The following is a 14,549-nucleotide window of genomic DNA, read 5'->3' as shown; positions in this document are numbered from 1 at the left end:
AGCACAGGAGCTGGTATCTACGAGACAGTAAATAGTAGTGTTTTTTCTTTCTGTAATTATGTTTCTTCTTGGTCTCCATCTTCCCTGACTTGAGTACTAAGTACCTTTTGGTCCTCTTCCTAGGACAGCTCTCCTCTACTTAGAAAAACTTCAGATGCCCCAAACTGAACAACCCCAACTTCCAGCCTGCCAGATGAGCTAACTGCTCGTGCCCTTGGCTACTCTGGCCTATCCAACTGCAAGTTTAAAATAGTACTGATAAGATATAAACAAAGCAGAAAAAAGAAATCAAATTCTTGGCCATCGAGAAAACCCTAATGAATCCCAAAAAGTAGAGAGATTTTATGTTCCACATTCTCTAACCATAACTGAATGGTAAACTAGAAGTTTACAAGAAGGTGAAAAAATAACCTACAGGGAAAGAAATAAAACAAAGTCCTTAAATATGAAATTAAGTCACATGCTTTGAAATAGCTCTTACCCAAAGACATAATTAAAACTGATATTACAAATAAAAAGAATACCTGATATCAAAATAAACCATCTACAGTAGAAAAGGGCTTAAATGTTTCTATTACTTAGAGATTGCCAATAAATAAGCATACAACTAAAGAAAAATTTTAAATATTATAATAAAACAGTCACAGAGAATTACGAATCAAGGACAATGACAGAGCACCCACACTCCTTGACACTTCCATCCACAGAGTGTAAATAATTGTTCACAGCAGCATAGCCCGAAACTGAAAACAATTAAAATGCCTACTATAGGTTAATAGATAAAGAAACTGTGTGTACCCATACTATTACTACTCAGCAAGAAAAATGAAAGAATTGCTTATATCCATAACAAGTTAGATGGATGAAGGACATCTGCAGAGTGAAAAAAAAGCTAATCTTAAAAGGTCACATACTACATGAGTCCATTTATATAACATTCTTGAAATGACAAAATTATATAGATGGAGAACAAAGTACTGGTTGCGAGGGGTCAGGGATGGTGGGGGAAAGGGGACAACTGTGACATAAAGGGATAGAACAAGAGAGATCTTTGTAGTGATGGAATTGTCCATATCTTGGATATGGTGGTTACACCAATTCACACATGATAATGTAGCATAGAAATATGTACACATGCATTGCACCAATGTAGATCTCCTGGTTCTGATATTGTATTATAGTTATGTGAGATGTAACCATTGGGGGGAAACTAGGTGAAGGTATAAGGGCCCGTCTGCACTATCTTTGCAACTACTTGCAAATCTGTAATTATTCCAAAACAAAAAGTGTAACAACAACAAAAAAAAGATGAAATTTTAAAATAGAAAGTAAGAATAAAATAAATTCTTGTTCTTTGAAAATACAAATAAAATAGATTAAATACTCAAGTCTGACCAAGGGGGAAAAAGGAAGTAAATAAAAATATGCAATTAGGAATAAGAAATAAGAAAAAAGAAATAAGGTATACCCCCAACTACAGAAGAAATTAAGAATCTTAATTAGCAATTAATTTGAAAATTTAGGGTAAAATGATCTACTATGAGTCACTTTTCTACAGAGGGTCTCCCTGGGTGGCCACAGAGTTTGCGCTCCCTGAATCCATTCCCATAAAACACAATGGAACACCTAGAGGTCTACAGGACAGAGGGGAGAAGCATAATTGTATGTACAAACATACATTTTCAATTTTCTAAAGACAGATAAATTCACAAGCTTTGCCCATGCCTTCATGTAACTTACAGATGCAAATTTATAAGTAATCATAAGTTGAATCCAGTAGAATATTATTTAACACTTTAGACAAGTAATATATATTCCAAGACTATAAGGATGGTTTTGCAACAGGAAATCTTCAACATAATTCATTATATTAAACCAAGCAACAAAATATTTACTTATATTAATAGGTGGTGAAAAGAACAATAAAAAGAATTTGAAAAAATTCAGCTGCCATTCCAAATGAGACTGAAGTAAAATATTAAAAGAATGAAGCCACATCAACATTCTAAAATAGAAAAACTGTTTCTTGAAGTAAAAAAAGCAAATAGTACATTAAAAGGCAAAACAGTAAAGCTATTGTCATAAAATCAGGAACAAACAAAATTATCTTTACTCACACATATAATTATGAACCTAGAAATAAAAAAACACTAAAGAGAGGAGTATTAATAACAAATTTGGTAAGATGCTATTTATAAGAAATATATGCACTAATTTTTATTTATTGAGAATGATTAATTAAAAATGAAAAATATTAAAAACCCTTAATCGGGGCGCCTGAGTGGCTCAGTCGGTTAAGCATCCTCAGCTCAGGTCATGATCCCAGGGCCCTGGGATCGAGTCCCGCATTGAGCACTCTGCTCAGCGGAGAGCCTGCTTCTCCCTCTGCCTGCCACTCTGCCTATCTGTGCTCTCTCTCTGTCAAATAAATAAATAAAATCTTTAAAAAAATAAAAACCCTTGATACACTGTAGTAAAAAAAAATGATAAAATGCCCAGGAATATATTAACAAATGTAGCTAGAGGATATATACAAAGGAGATTCTAAAATTTTACTGAAGGATGTAAATTAATGACTGAAACAATAGAAAGATATGCCATGTGTCTGGGTAGGAAGACTTTAAAATGTCAGCTTATAAATTAATACATATATTTAATGCAGTTTATAAATTAATATATATATTTAATCCCGTCAGAATTCCAAAGGATTTTATTTTGTAACTGGATATAATGATTGGCAGAATAAGTTGTTAAAAAAGGCAGTGAGGGGGGGAACTTGATTTATAAATATTCTGTAAATCTAAATGGTTGATTTTGGCACACCACTACATCGTTGGAACAGGATCAAATCTAGAAATAGATTCAACTGTGTATCTATTGACTGAAAAAACATCCGTGATCCATCTAGCATCTTGGTCTCCTCACTTCAAACCATCTCTTCTTCCACTCCCTCAGGTACCCATACATGGTTATAATCTTGATTTACTCCCAAAATCGCAAACTCAAGCATTTCTCTGACATTGCCTATCTTTCCAGCTCACTTGCCTTGGTCTATCTATTGCAAAATATTGACCATCCTTTGATTCTACCTTTTTTCCCCCCTAGTTAAAAGACCAATGACTGCTCTAGCTTAGGAGATACACCCAAGCACGTTTCTATGCCCTCCCAAGAACATCTTAAAAATAAAGGAATTAAAGAACAAATCTTAATAGTGAAGGCAGTGAAGAACATTATATTTCTACAAATCTATGCAAAATGGAGAAAAGATGGATGCCTTTCATGGATAAAAGAAAAAGGAAGTCTAGAATATCCAGGTAAAGACTGCATTAGAGGCCAGAGCCCATCTGCCTGGGAGTCCAAAGAGAAAGCCCCAAGCAGCTTTGGGTATAGTGGAGGTGGCAGGAAGAAGGAAACCAGACATTATACACAAGGGGCCCTTTTGGCAATAGGCATGTTCCATATAACTTTATTGTGATAGTGATTATACAAGTGTATATATCTATTAAAACTCATCAAAACATGATCCTAAAATGAATGCTTTCCATATTATGTAAAATATACTTCAATAAAGATTTTTGAAATTGACTTAGGACCTTATCATCCAGAGAAATGAAACACATACAGTTATTCACTGTCCATTCATGGGCCACTGGTTAAACAAGCTGTGTAATCCACAATAGAGGACTTGCAACCATTAAAAGAAAAAAAAATAATAATGAGGAAGAGCTCCATGGACCAATGATATGTGGAATGATTTCTTCAGCTTACATTGTTAAGTAAAAAAGGAAGATTCAAAAGAGTGTATATAGTATGCTACCCTTTCTATAAGAAATGGGAAAAAAAAGAATATTGCATAATTTTTGCAAAAAGAGATAACAGAGGAATAAACCAGAACTTAGTGATAATGACTACCTATGGGGAGGGCATGAGATCAGGATGGCATCCGTAGGAATGGGAAAAATCAAATAAAAGGGATGAAAAAGTAAGCCCTAAAATTGAATACAAATAGGAGCAAAGGAACTCATATAGATAACAAACCTAATAAACCATAGAGAAAAAGTATTCAAGTAATGTGAACACTTGATTGTATGTCCATGGTGAAATTACACCTAAGGACAAAAAGAAAGCTAATGAAGCTCTATCTCTTAGCCGTTTGTGATTGGTAGTTCTATTGGTATTGTAACTACAATCATTTTGTAAGAGTGATTTAATCGTATTTCTATTACTATAAAGTGAGCTGTGCAAGAGGTAAGTGTAAACAGACAAGTTTATAAATGTACATGGTTATGTTATCTGGTACAAGATTTATTAGAGTTGCGTTACAGAAAACTTGGATGTCAGTTGCGTTTAACCGAAAATAGGTGGTGTAAGTGTGACATGTGGGAGTATTTAACTAACTTAAAATTCCTAGTGAGGAAAATATGGCTGAAGGAACATGAATCTAGAAAGAACAAATGTCTTGTGGCAGGAGGCTGTACTATTTCCTGACTCGGCAAGCTGAATGCTTGGAGCTCCTGTGGTGTGTGTAGACTTCAGAGCCCCAAGACACATGCGATGTCATGTAGCCTGAGGTGAGGCCTGCTGTCAATAGAAGGCCTGGATAGGCCTTGGCAATAGAAGGAACTCGGCAGTATTTTGAACAGGTACCTTATCTGAATTTATCTACTCTATCTAGAAATCATCATAGTATTTATTTCCAGTTCACAGTTCTAGACTACCCTTTTGCCTGTTTAAAAGACCATGGCGGGGGCACGTGGGTGCCTCAGTCAGTTAGCCATCTGCCTTTGGCTCATCAGGTCATGATCCCAGGGCCCTGGGATCAAGCCCCGCATCGGGCTCTCTGCTCAGTGGTGAGTCTGCTTCTCCCTCTCCCTCTGTGATCTCGCTCACTTTTGCCCTCTCTCAAATAAATAAAATCTTTTTTAAAAAAAAGACCATAGAGAGATAAAATGAATGCAAAACAAAAAAGGAAAATACACACAAATGAGAAACTGTAACTTTAGAAAAATAATTTTTAAATGAGTATGTCCAATTTTGTTCCAGAAAATCTTTTAAGCCTCAAAAGAAAAAAAAATGTATTGTTTTCTCTCTGGGAATTATAAAAACTGATTTAAGGAACAATAGAAAAACTGAGGCAGCTAATAACCAGGATATGCTAATAGTAACAGCTAACACTTATTGAAGCACACTGTGTCAAGCTTTACACTCCCTTATGCATTTAACGCTCACAACCTGACAAAGTTGTGGAGACTATTATCCTTTTTTTTTTTTTTTTTTCAGAGACAGCCCGCACATGCTGGAGAGGGGCAAAGGGAGAGAGAATCCCAAGCAGACTCCACACCCAGTGCAGAGCCCGATGTGGGGCTCGATCTCACAACCCTAAGATCATGACCTGAGCAGAAATCAGGAGTCAGATGCTTAACCAACTGAGCCACCCAGGTGCCCCTATCCCATTTTCAGTATGAAGAAACTGAGACCCAAAAAGGTTAAGTAACTGGCCCAAGATCATACAGCAGTAAAATAACTGAGCTGGAATATGAGCATACTCTGATGCCAAGTGGCCACACTCTTAGCTGGTATGCTATACTGACTTTTAGGAAACCTGCAATGAACAATCTCCCTTTTCAAAACTAAGTATTTCAGCAAAAAGAATCTTCCCAATTTTATGAATCCCACAAGACACAAAGTAATCAACAACAGAAATAATAGCCCAGTTTCACTATTAATACATTAGAAAAAAGTCGGAAACTGGTGGATCCCAGGGACAGCTTGGCCCATGGAAATCTAAGAGGTACTATGGCCTGGAGACAGCACGGGAGTGGCTTCCACAGAAGGCTGGGGGACGCAGGTGTTAACAGCTGGTGTGAAACGGGAGGGTTCCTATAATCACTTTGTCAGGGCACAGACTCAAAGTATCAAAAAAGGCCTGCAGCTTCCTCTAAATAATATACATTTTAAAATAAATTAATTTTTGTTATTTTACCTAAAAAACATAGAAGCTCTAGCTTAAACCAAAGTATCAAGCTGATTTGGCACCTGGATAGACAGAAAAGCAACTACATAGATTCTGAAATGAGAAAAACAATTCTATTCACACTAATGAAAAAAGGATTCCTGAGAATAACTTTTAATAAAATTCAGGACCTATGCAAAGAAAACTATCCGTTTTTAAAACGGTAAAAAATCTGGACAAAGATATCCTATGTTTCCTAATGGCAAGTAAAAATATGTGATTCCAATTAGATTCCCAGTTTTAAAACACTGATGAAAATGACTAAATTTTTGGTTTAAAATGTTTTAATTATGCAATATTTCAAACAAATCCAAAAGAGAAATCGCTAACTGGGAGAAGACTTAATGGTAAAGGATTAGTATCCATATCATATTTTAGGAAAAACTCATTTAAAAAAAAAAAAGGAACTATAAAAAGGAAAAATGGGCAAAGAATAAAGTGATCTTTAAGAATCATATGTAGGGGCGCCTGGGTGGCTCAGTTGGTTAAGCGACTGCCTTCGGCTCAGGTCATGATCCTGGAGTCCCAGGATCGAGTCCCGCATCGGGCTCCCTGCTCAGCAGGGAGTCTGCTTCTCCCTCTCCCGCTCTCCCCCCTCTTGTGCTCTGTCTCTAAAATAAATAAATAAAATCTTTAAAAAAAAAGAATCATATGTAAAAAACAAATTGAAAAAGAGTGAGAAAGGACTCACCTTACCAGCGAAAAACATATTATAGAGCCACTAACATCAAAACTATTGTTCACCAGGCCCCTGAGACAGTCTGATGAAAGCTGCAAAGCCCTTCTAAGAATTTTTAAAGCATAAAACAATATACAAAGGATTAAAGAAAACCAATTGAAACTGGTTTACATTACATACAACTGAAATACATTACCTTCCAAGGTTAAGAGATCCTAAAATAGAAGGCCAAAGAAGATTCCAGGACTTAGCGGAATTTAATCTAGGACAAAAGTGGTATTTCAGCTCAACGGGGGAAAAAATGTATCTAATGTGTAGTGCAGGCACACTGGATATCCATATGGAGAAGAATAAGATGGCTCCCTATTTGTGACATAAGCAAAAGTAATTCCAAGTTATTAGTGGAACAGAAAGAAAAAAAGAAAACAATGATCTCAGAAGAGGCTAAGGAGACTGCATGTGCAACCTGAGAGCTGGAGAACCCAGAAGGTATAAAATATAAAAAAAATAACTTGTATGAAAAACCACAGCATCATCAGAGTGAAAAAACAAAGGTCAGAAAAAAATGCTTAAAACATACACATATGGATTAGTATCTGTACTACACAAAGAGCTTATATAAGATAAAACCACAAAAACTGACAGAAAAACTGGCAAGAATATGAATAATCATTTCAAAAAAGAGCAACTCCAAATGGCCCACAAACACAAAAAAATGCTCTACCGAAAATGTGAACTAAAATAAGTTACACCTTGCAAATATGAGGTGACAAAAATTAAAATTTGAGAACACTTCCTGCAGCTGATAGGGAATGCTGGTGGATATGTTCATTATTACATATTTTTTTTTTAAAAGATTTTATTTTTTGACAGAGAGAGAGACAGCGAGAGAGGGAACACAAGCAGGGGGAGTGGGAGAGGGAGAAGCAGGCTTCCCGCTGGACCCTGGGATCATGACCCGAGCCGAAGGCAGACTCTTAACGACTGAGCCACCCAGGTGTCCCCATTATTACACATTTTTGGAAAGCCATCTATAAAATATATCAAAACTAAAAAATACACATTCTGATTGACCCATGGATCCAACTCTTAGATACATATCCCACAAAAACAAAAAGATCTGTGTACAGAATATTTATTGCAGTACCTTCTGCAAAAGCAAAAAATGGAAACAATATGAGTGCCCATCACTATAGAAATAAACTGTGGTAATACCCCATACCATGGAATATTAATACTACACAATCACTAAAATAGATGTTAGATGCATATAAATTGGTTTGGAGGGATTTTCACAATCTATTTTCAGGTAAGAAAGGAAACAGGATGATCCCATTTGTTGTAGAACAATGTATATATATATATTGCATATGATTTTGGAAGTGACTATGGAAGCATGGAGAAATGCAAAAGGAGATACATGCCAGGTTGTAACACTGATTACCTCAGGGAGGAGAGCAGTAAGAGCTGAGTATTCATGTGACAAAGGAAACTAAACTAAAAAACATGAGACCCCATAAGCCAAGAGGTCCTTAAAATCACATGTATGAATTCAACTCATTTACATGTATACGTCTATAAAGAAATATATGAAAGTAACCTCACTAAAATATTAAGTTATTTAAGAGTAATGGCTTTTCAAGTGATAGTTTTCCTTTTTTCTTCCCTATGCAAATAAAAATCAACATATTGAACTTGATGCACAAAGAACCCTTACAAAATAAGAACATATATACTCATGTGGCATACATTTGGTTGCAAGAAAAAGGAAAATCCAACTCTGGCTTAAACAAAAGTGGAATTTATTGGCTCACATCAGTAAAAAGTCCGTAAGTAGGGCTGATTTCAGGTCCAACTTGATCCAAATGTTCCAGATTGCATCAGGGCTCCAACTTAGACTCCCTCTCATTTTTTTTGGTACAGACCCAAGGCTGGCTCCTTTATATTAGAAAAACTAGTTGCAGCAAGTTCAGAACGTGAATCTTCACACCACACTATCTCCAAGATGGTGTCTTCTTTCAGCATTCCTAAGCAAGCCTCACCAAACATCTTGTATTTAAGCAGCCTGAGCTGGGTCAGGTGACTATCCTTGAACCATTTATTTTGGGGGATGGGGGAAGAGGAAGAGTTAGTAGCAATGGTTAGAGGTAACCAGGCCAACCCTACGTAGAGCTGGGGGTGTGACAATCCCATCCAAACCACATATGTGAAGGGAGGAAGCTGGTTATCCAAAGAAAATGCGGGTGGAAGTGAATGCTGTATGGGCAACCACAACATACATGAGCAAGGAATTATTAAAGAAAACAATACAAATATTAAAAGTGCCAATCTCACTAGTAATTAAAGAAATACAAATAAAATTACATAATTTGTCGCTTACCAGGTTAATTAAAAAAAAGTATTATGTGTGAGAGATGTGGGGGTGCAGGACTGAGAACAGGTGCACACACAACTGGAAATGTATGTGTTAACACAACAGCTCTAAGAGGCACTTAAGCAAACTTTATACCACAATCAGAAACAACATGGATTCCTAAATATGAAACAAAAAGCTAACAACAAATAGTAAAATTTAAAGCCCCAACAGAAATTGACTTTTTTTTTTTTTTTTGTTCAAACTGGTAAAATGCTCCCATTTTGGGGGGGAAAAAAATCAGATATTCCTTGGTAAATCTGCATTTATATTCCTTAGCTCCAAGTCTTGACTTAGCCTATCTGTTTCTTTCTATTTACTTCTTTCAACATTCTTAGACAAAACCCAAGATGGAGTCTCTAGTTAATTACCCAAGCAATAGCTGGGGTCAGAACTAGGGTAATGTCTTCCAGAAACTGATTAAAGGCTGTTTCCCAGGACTCCTGGGTGGCTCAGTCATTAAGCGTCTGCCTTCGGCTCAGGTCATGATCCCAGGGTCCTGGAATCGAGCCCCACGTCGGGCTCCCTGCTCCGCGGGGAGCCTGCTTCTCCCTCTCCCGCTCCCCCTGCTTGTGTTCCCTCTCTCGCTGTGTCTGTCAAATAAATAAATAAAATCTTTAAATAAATAAATTAATTAAATAAAGGTTTTTTCCCTCTATCTAAACAGACAAAAAACTTTCAAAGTATGACTAGTGAAATGGAACCCAAGATATAGAAGCATAATATTTAAATATTGAGAAGAACTACAATCCAGAGTACCTAGAGGATTATCCCAGTTCGCTTGAAAATATGAAAAACTATACACTAAACTGTGTTTAAAGATATTATGGATATGAGGTAGGTCTGTGCCATCCCACAGAGAGAAAAGGTAGTGGTATAAGGATTCTTTTATGAGCTATGGGTCAGTTCCACACTTGTACAGAGTCACATATATTTCTTGAGTATGCTAAGTACAATGAATCAAAATCAAGTTCAATTCCACTGTGTTCAATTATAAAGTCAACTCCAAGTGTGAATCTGTAGATAGGGCAATTAAGTACTTGAAACGAGAACATTCCCCCAGATTTCAATTTTGAGCAAAAGACTATTCCCAGATTTAATTTTTCTCAGGTCCAATTACAAAGTTAAGGTCCCATACATCTCCTGATCTTGTATCTTTCCTAAATCAGGGATTTTCATTCCATCCAAAGAAGGAAAAGGACTAAGAGACCAACCACTCTACTACCTTAACTTTTAGATCAAATGACTTACCTGGTTAGTTTACATCAATGGAATTTACTTTATAACCAAGAAATCTGACCTACTTCTATTACACATAACAAAAAAATGATTTAAAAAACATGAGGGAATGCCTTTAATCCTGCTGTGTTAAAACAAAAGAGCTAGTAACAAAGGAGTGGTGGTGGAGACCATAGACTAAATGAAAAATGCCTTCACTGGAATCCAGCTCCATCACTGATGAAAGTTTGTAATCTTTGGGGAGTTACCTAGAAAACCTGTATTTCATTATCCTCATCTTTAAAATGGGCATAATAGGTTTACCAAGCAGTCTCTTAAGGTTGCTGTTTAATGAAGTTTAATGAAATAAATAAACCAGCTCTTAGAACATCTGGTACCAAGGAAGCTTTCAATAAATGTTAACTATTACTCTTAATATAAATTGAGTATTTATTTATTTGTTTAGGTCTGTGTCAGTACGCCTAGAATTCAAAGCACTATATTCTAATATTTCTAATTTGCACCATCTGCAAAAGGCACTTTTAAACTACTTCAAATGATTTGGAAATGAAGAATTAACAAAATCCTCAGCTATTTAAGTGACTAATTTCAGGTATCATAACTACTTCACTTAGGAAACCTCCACTAGGAAATAAGCTTGCAACAAAATAGTAAAGTGAAAGCCATATATGAGAAACTGAGGAACACTATATTCAGATGTTCCTCAGCCCATGAGAGTGATAGGGAAATGTAGAATACCTCCTCCACAAATGCATCTAGGGAAAGCAGGCTATATTTATTTCAAAAACTATAAAAGGTTACAATATAAATCTATCAAACAAAATTAGTTTTTAAAAGTGACTCATATGTATCCAAATTTTGACCAAATCAACAAACAATCCAATGCACAAGATTATTATATAGCTCAAGGAGCAAAAAGCAATAAAGAGAAATAAATGTCTTGTCAATACAGACACTACATAAATATACAAATCTACAGCTTTAATGTAACACAAACAAATCGTGAATACATGTGTTAGCTACCTTTCTCCAACAGTAAAGGAGTAAATGTTTTATATTTAGTAAATACATATATAATGTATAAAACCTTTAATCACATGTAATGTGGTCTCACAAGTGTGAACCAAGTAGAATGTGTTAACACAATGTGTTTACTTATGTGAAGATGTACAGTTCAGAAAGAATCCAACCTGAAGTAAATCCACTATCACAAGTTATTGCAAAGGTGACCCAGGAAAAAATCTATCATTTGCAACTGTATACAAAGAACAAACTGCCCAGAAATTAATATCAGAAATCTTACTGAGGGGTATCATGGTAACCTGCTTGAAAGGACAAATAACTTACTTGGGGGCTTAATATAGCAGATAACAACGTTAAATTAAATAACATACGAGTGAAAAAAATAGGCAATGTATAATAGCAAGAGGTTAGAAAACTGAATACTGTGGAAAAGATTTATTAGTCTGTACAAGTTGGTTTTGATAAACTATTGGCTACTTGTTACAGTAAATTACCAAGATTTTCATTGCAACAGTATTTTCCCACACACATCAAAATCTGGAAGCAGTATGTCTCTCATATTGTCATTTAGTGTTCTATTTTTCCCAACCCTCAAAACACAGATATAGGTTTCTGAATATCAATTAGCCATTTACGGAAGTCATAAGATACAGATGTTCATAAACATGACACAAGCTACAATTGAGGTACCTGGACAAACACCACCAACATTTATGGAAAAAGGTGTTGGTTTTTAAAGTGGTAAGGTAAGTACTACATGAGTTACATAAACACACTATTCTCGTCCTTCCAAAACCAAAATGGGGGAAAACCTTATTGTCATCCTGCCAAACACCACATAACTAAAAACGCTGCACAAAGGGTTAGAATCCAATGTACATATCACAGAGTTAAAACTCCAGTTAAGCAACTGAGCTACTCATTAAAGAAAATTTAAAAGCAAGACCAAACTTCTTAACACATCAATGCTATTTTAGAAGCATCATCAGAACAAACAGAGATTTAATTATAAATTGGCCTGGACTGCGTCCTGTAGAGAATTTCGCTTAGTACTAAAAGAGAATCTGTCGGCAAACATCCTACAAAAGCTATGGAATCATGCTCTGTGTTATTCCTGAAAGGAAATTTGCCAGGTTTGATGATACCTGAATATCTCCCAGTGGTTCTGGGAGTTCTACATACCAATTAATTCAGTAATTGATAGAGGAGTATTTAAGCAAAGAAGAGACCAAAAGTAGACCTTGTATCAACATAGACTAGATAGGTGGATTTTTTTAATCACATGATAAATGTAAATCATAAAATCAAATGTACTTTAAAAAGTACACCTATTTTATGTTACATAAAAAACTGTAGACTGCAAACTGTGCATGCTTACCATAACATTGTACCTGGGAAAGCCGATGAGTGGGATTTCTTGCAAATATTTACTGCCATGATACAAAACAAATATGTGCAAACTGCAAGGTCCCTAAAATAGCAGTTAAAGTTTATATACAGAAAGATGTCACTATCTGATCAAATATGCAAGAGATGGAGTTTCCCAGAGTTTATAACATAGAACAGTAACCACCACAGGCTCCTCCTCCAGGGCCTTCTTCCCTGTGTGTCAGTTTGACTCCTTTATTCTGGTTCTCACTTTCCCACAGTCCAGGCGTCTGAATGATCTTTTCAACAAGTTCCTCAAAGGCACACTGTACACCATCACAGGTTTTGGCACTTGCCTCTAAAATTGAAGAAAAAATGTCAGAGTCTATTCTTTTCTGGTCATATCCGATGTTTTCCTGGGAAATTATTATGGCATAAATATCAGCCGGCAGTATATGCAGAGGCAAATGAGCAGTTTCTCCCCAGAGGTTTAATATTCGTGAATTTGCCCCAACTCTCAAAGCTGAGCTATTCAAATTCTATCCACAAGAAGAGTGGTATATAAGCCCAGGATTTTGTGATAGAATTGTACACTGTAAAGACCTACTCAAATATTATGCCAAAGTTCCTTCTTAATTTTTCAGTTAGTTCTTAAAATCAACCCCCAAAACAGATTATCCCCATTTCAGAGTAAGGAAATTCAGGCTCCAAGCTGAACAATCTGGCTCTTCTGTGCCTGCAACCAAGCAGCTATAGGTGACTGGATAAATGATACACAACCATGGACACTGGTCTCCTTTTGCATTTATGCTCCCCATGAAACTCATGTGGACATTGAACCCTGCTCCCCAATCCTACCTTTCCCTAGTAATTACCTTGTTCACTATCTGAGATGACTCTCATTCCTTTATTGTAAAACTCCTCTATCTCAGCTCATGACCTAACTTTATGTTGAGAAAAATAGAAACGATCTGACAGGAGCACTGATCATCCCACCAAGAGAGTCACCAACCTGTCTGCATTTGTAACCTTAGGCTCTGCCTTCGCTCCTGTGACAGTGGATGAACTGTCCCTGCTGCTATCTAGGAGCATTCCCTTTTCTACTTCTCGGATCCCATCCCTTCTCATTCACTGAACAATTGTGTGTCCTCACTACGGGATCACATCAGTCAGCTTTAAAAAGCCTGCCAAAATTACTGTCCATCTTACTAACCAACCAAGTAACCAACTACCCTGCCTTCCAGCCCACACACTCTTCTAGAAGCCACCCAGGTTCTCTACTCTCTTTCAAAGCAAAATTGTCATCAAGAGTTACCTATGTAAGCTGTTTCCACTTTCTTATTTCACATTTTTTCTTCAGACTCTAACTGACCCTTGAACAACACCAGTGTGAACTGTGCAGTTCCACTTACACATGGATTTTTTTCAATAAACACAGGACAGTACTGTAAAGGTACTTTCTCCTCCTTATGATTTTAATAACATTTTCTTTTCTCTAGCTTTACTGTAAGAATACAGTATGTAATACACACAACATACAGAACACGTGTTAACTGACTTTATCAGTTAAGACTTCAGGTCAACAGGCAATTAGCAGTTCAGTTTTGGGGGAGTCCAAAGTTATACGCAGATTTCTGACTGCAGGGGGTGTGTCGGGACCCCTAACCCCACATTGTTCAAGGGTCAACTGTACTCTAACTACGCTTTTGTTCTCACCACTCCGTTGAAACTTTTTTTTTCAAGATTTTATTTATTTAACAGAGAGAGACACAGCGAGAGAGGGAACACAAGCAGGGGGAGTGGGAGAGGGAGAA

General features: G+C 36.4%; 1 protein-coding gene across 1 annotated transcript in view; it reads right to left on the bottom strand.

Annotated features, from left to right (window-relative positions):
- Positions 1–11,787: 11,787 nt before the first annotated feature.
- The window catches only part of RAB18 (RAB18, member RAS oncogene family), a 31,346-nt gene continuing 28,584 nt past the window's right edge, over positions 11,788–14,549 (bottom strand). The window contains exon 7 of the mRNA XM_006739475.3: positions 11,788–13,093. Coding sequence (XP_006739538.1) covers positions 12,918–13,093 — 176 coding nt within the window. The 3' untranslated portion in view covers positions 11,788–12,917. The remainder of the gene's footprint in view (positions 13,094–14,549) is intronic.

The sequence above is a fragment of the Leptonychotes weddellii genome, chromosome 5 (genome assembly GCF_054177405.1).
Source record: "Leptonychotes weddellii isolate Sample4059 chromosome 5, ASM5417740v2, whole genome shotgun sequence".
Classification (NCBI taxonomy): domain Eukaryota; kingdom Metazoa; phylum Chordata; class Mammalia; order Carnivora; family Phocidae; genus Leptonychotes; species Leptonychotes weddellii.
Note: the sequence above shows the minus strand (reverse complement) of the source record. Positions and strands in the feature narration are given on the sequence as shown.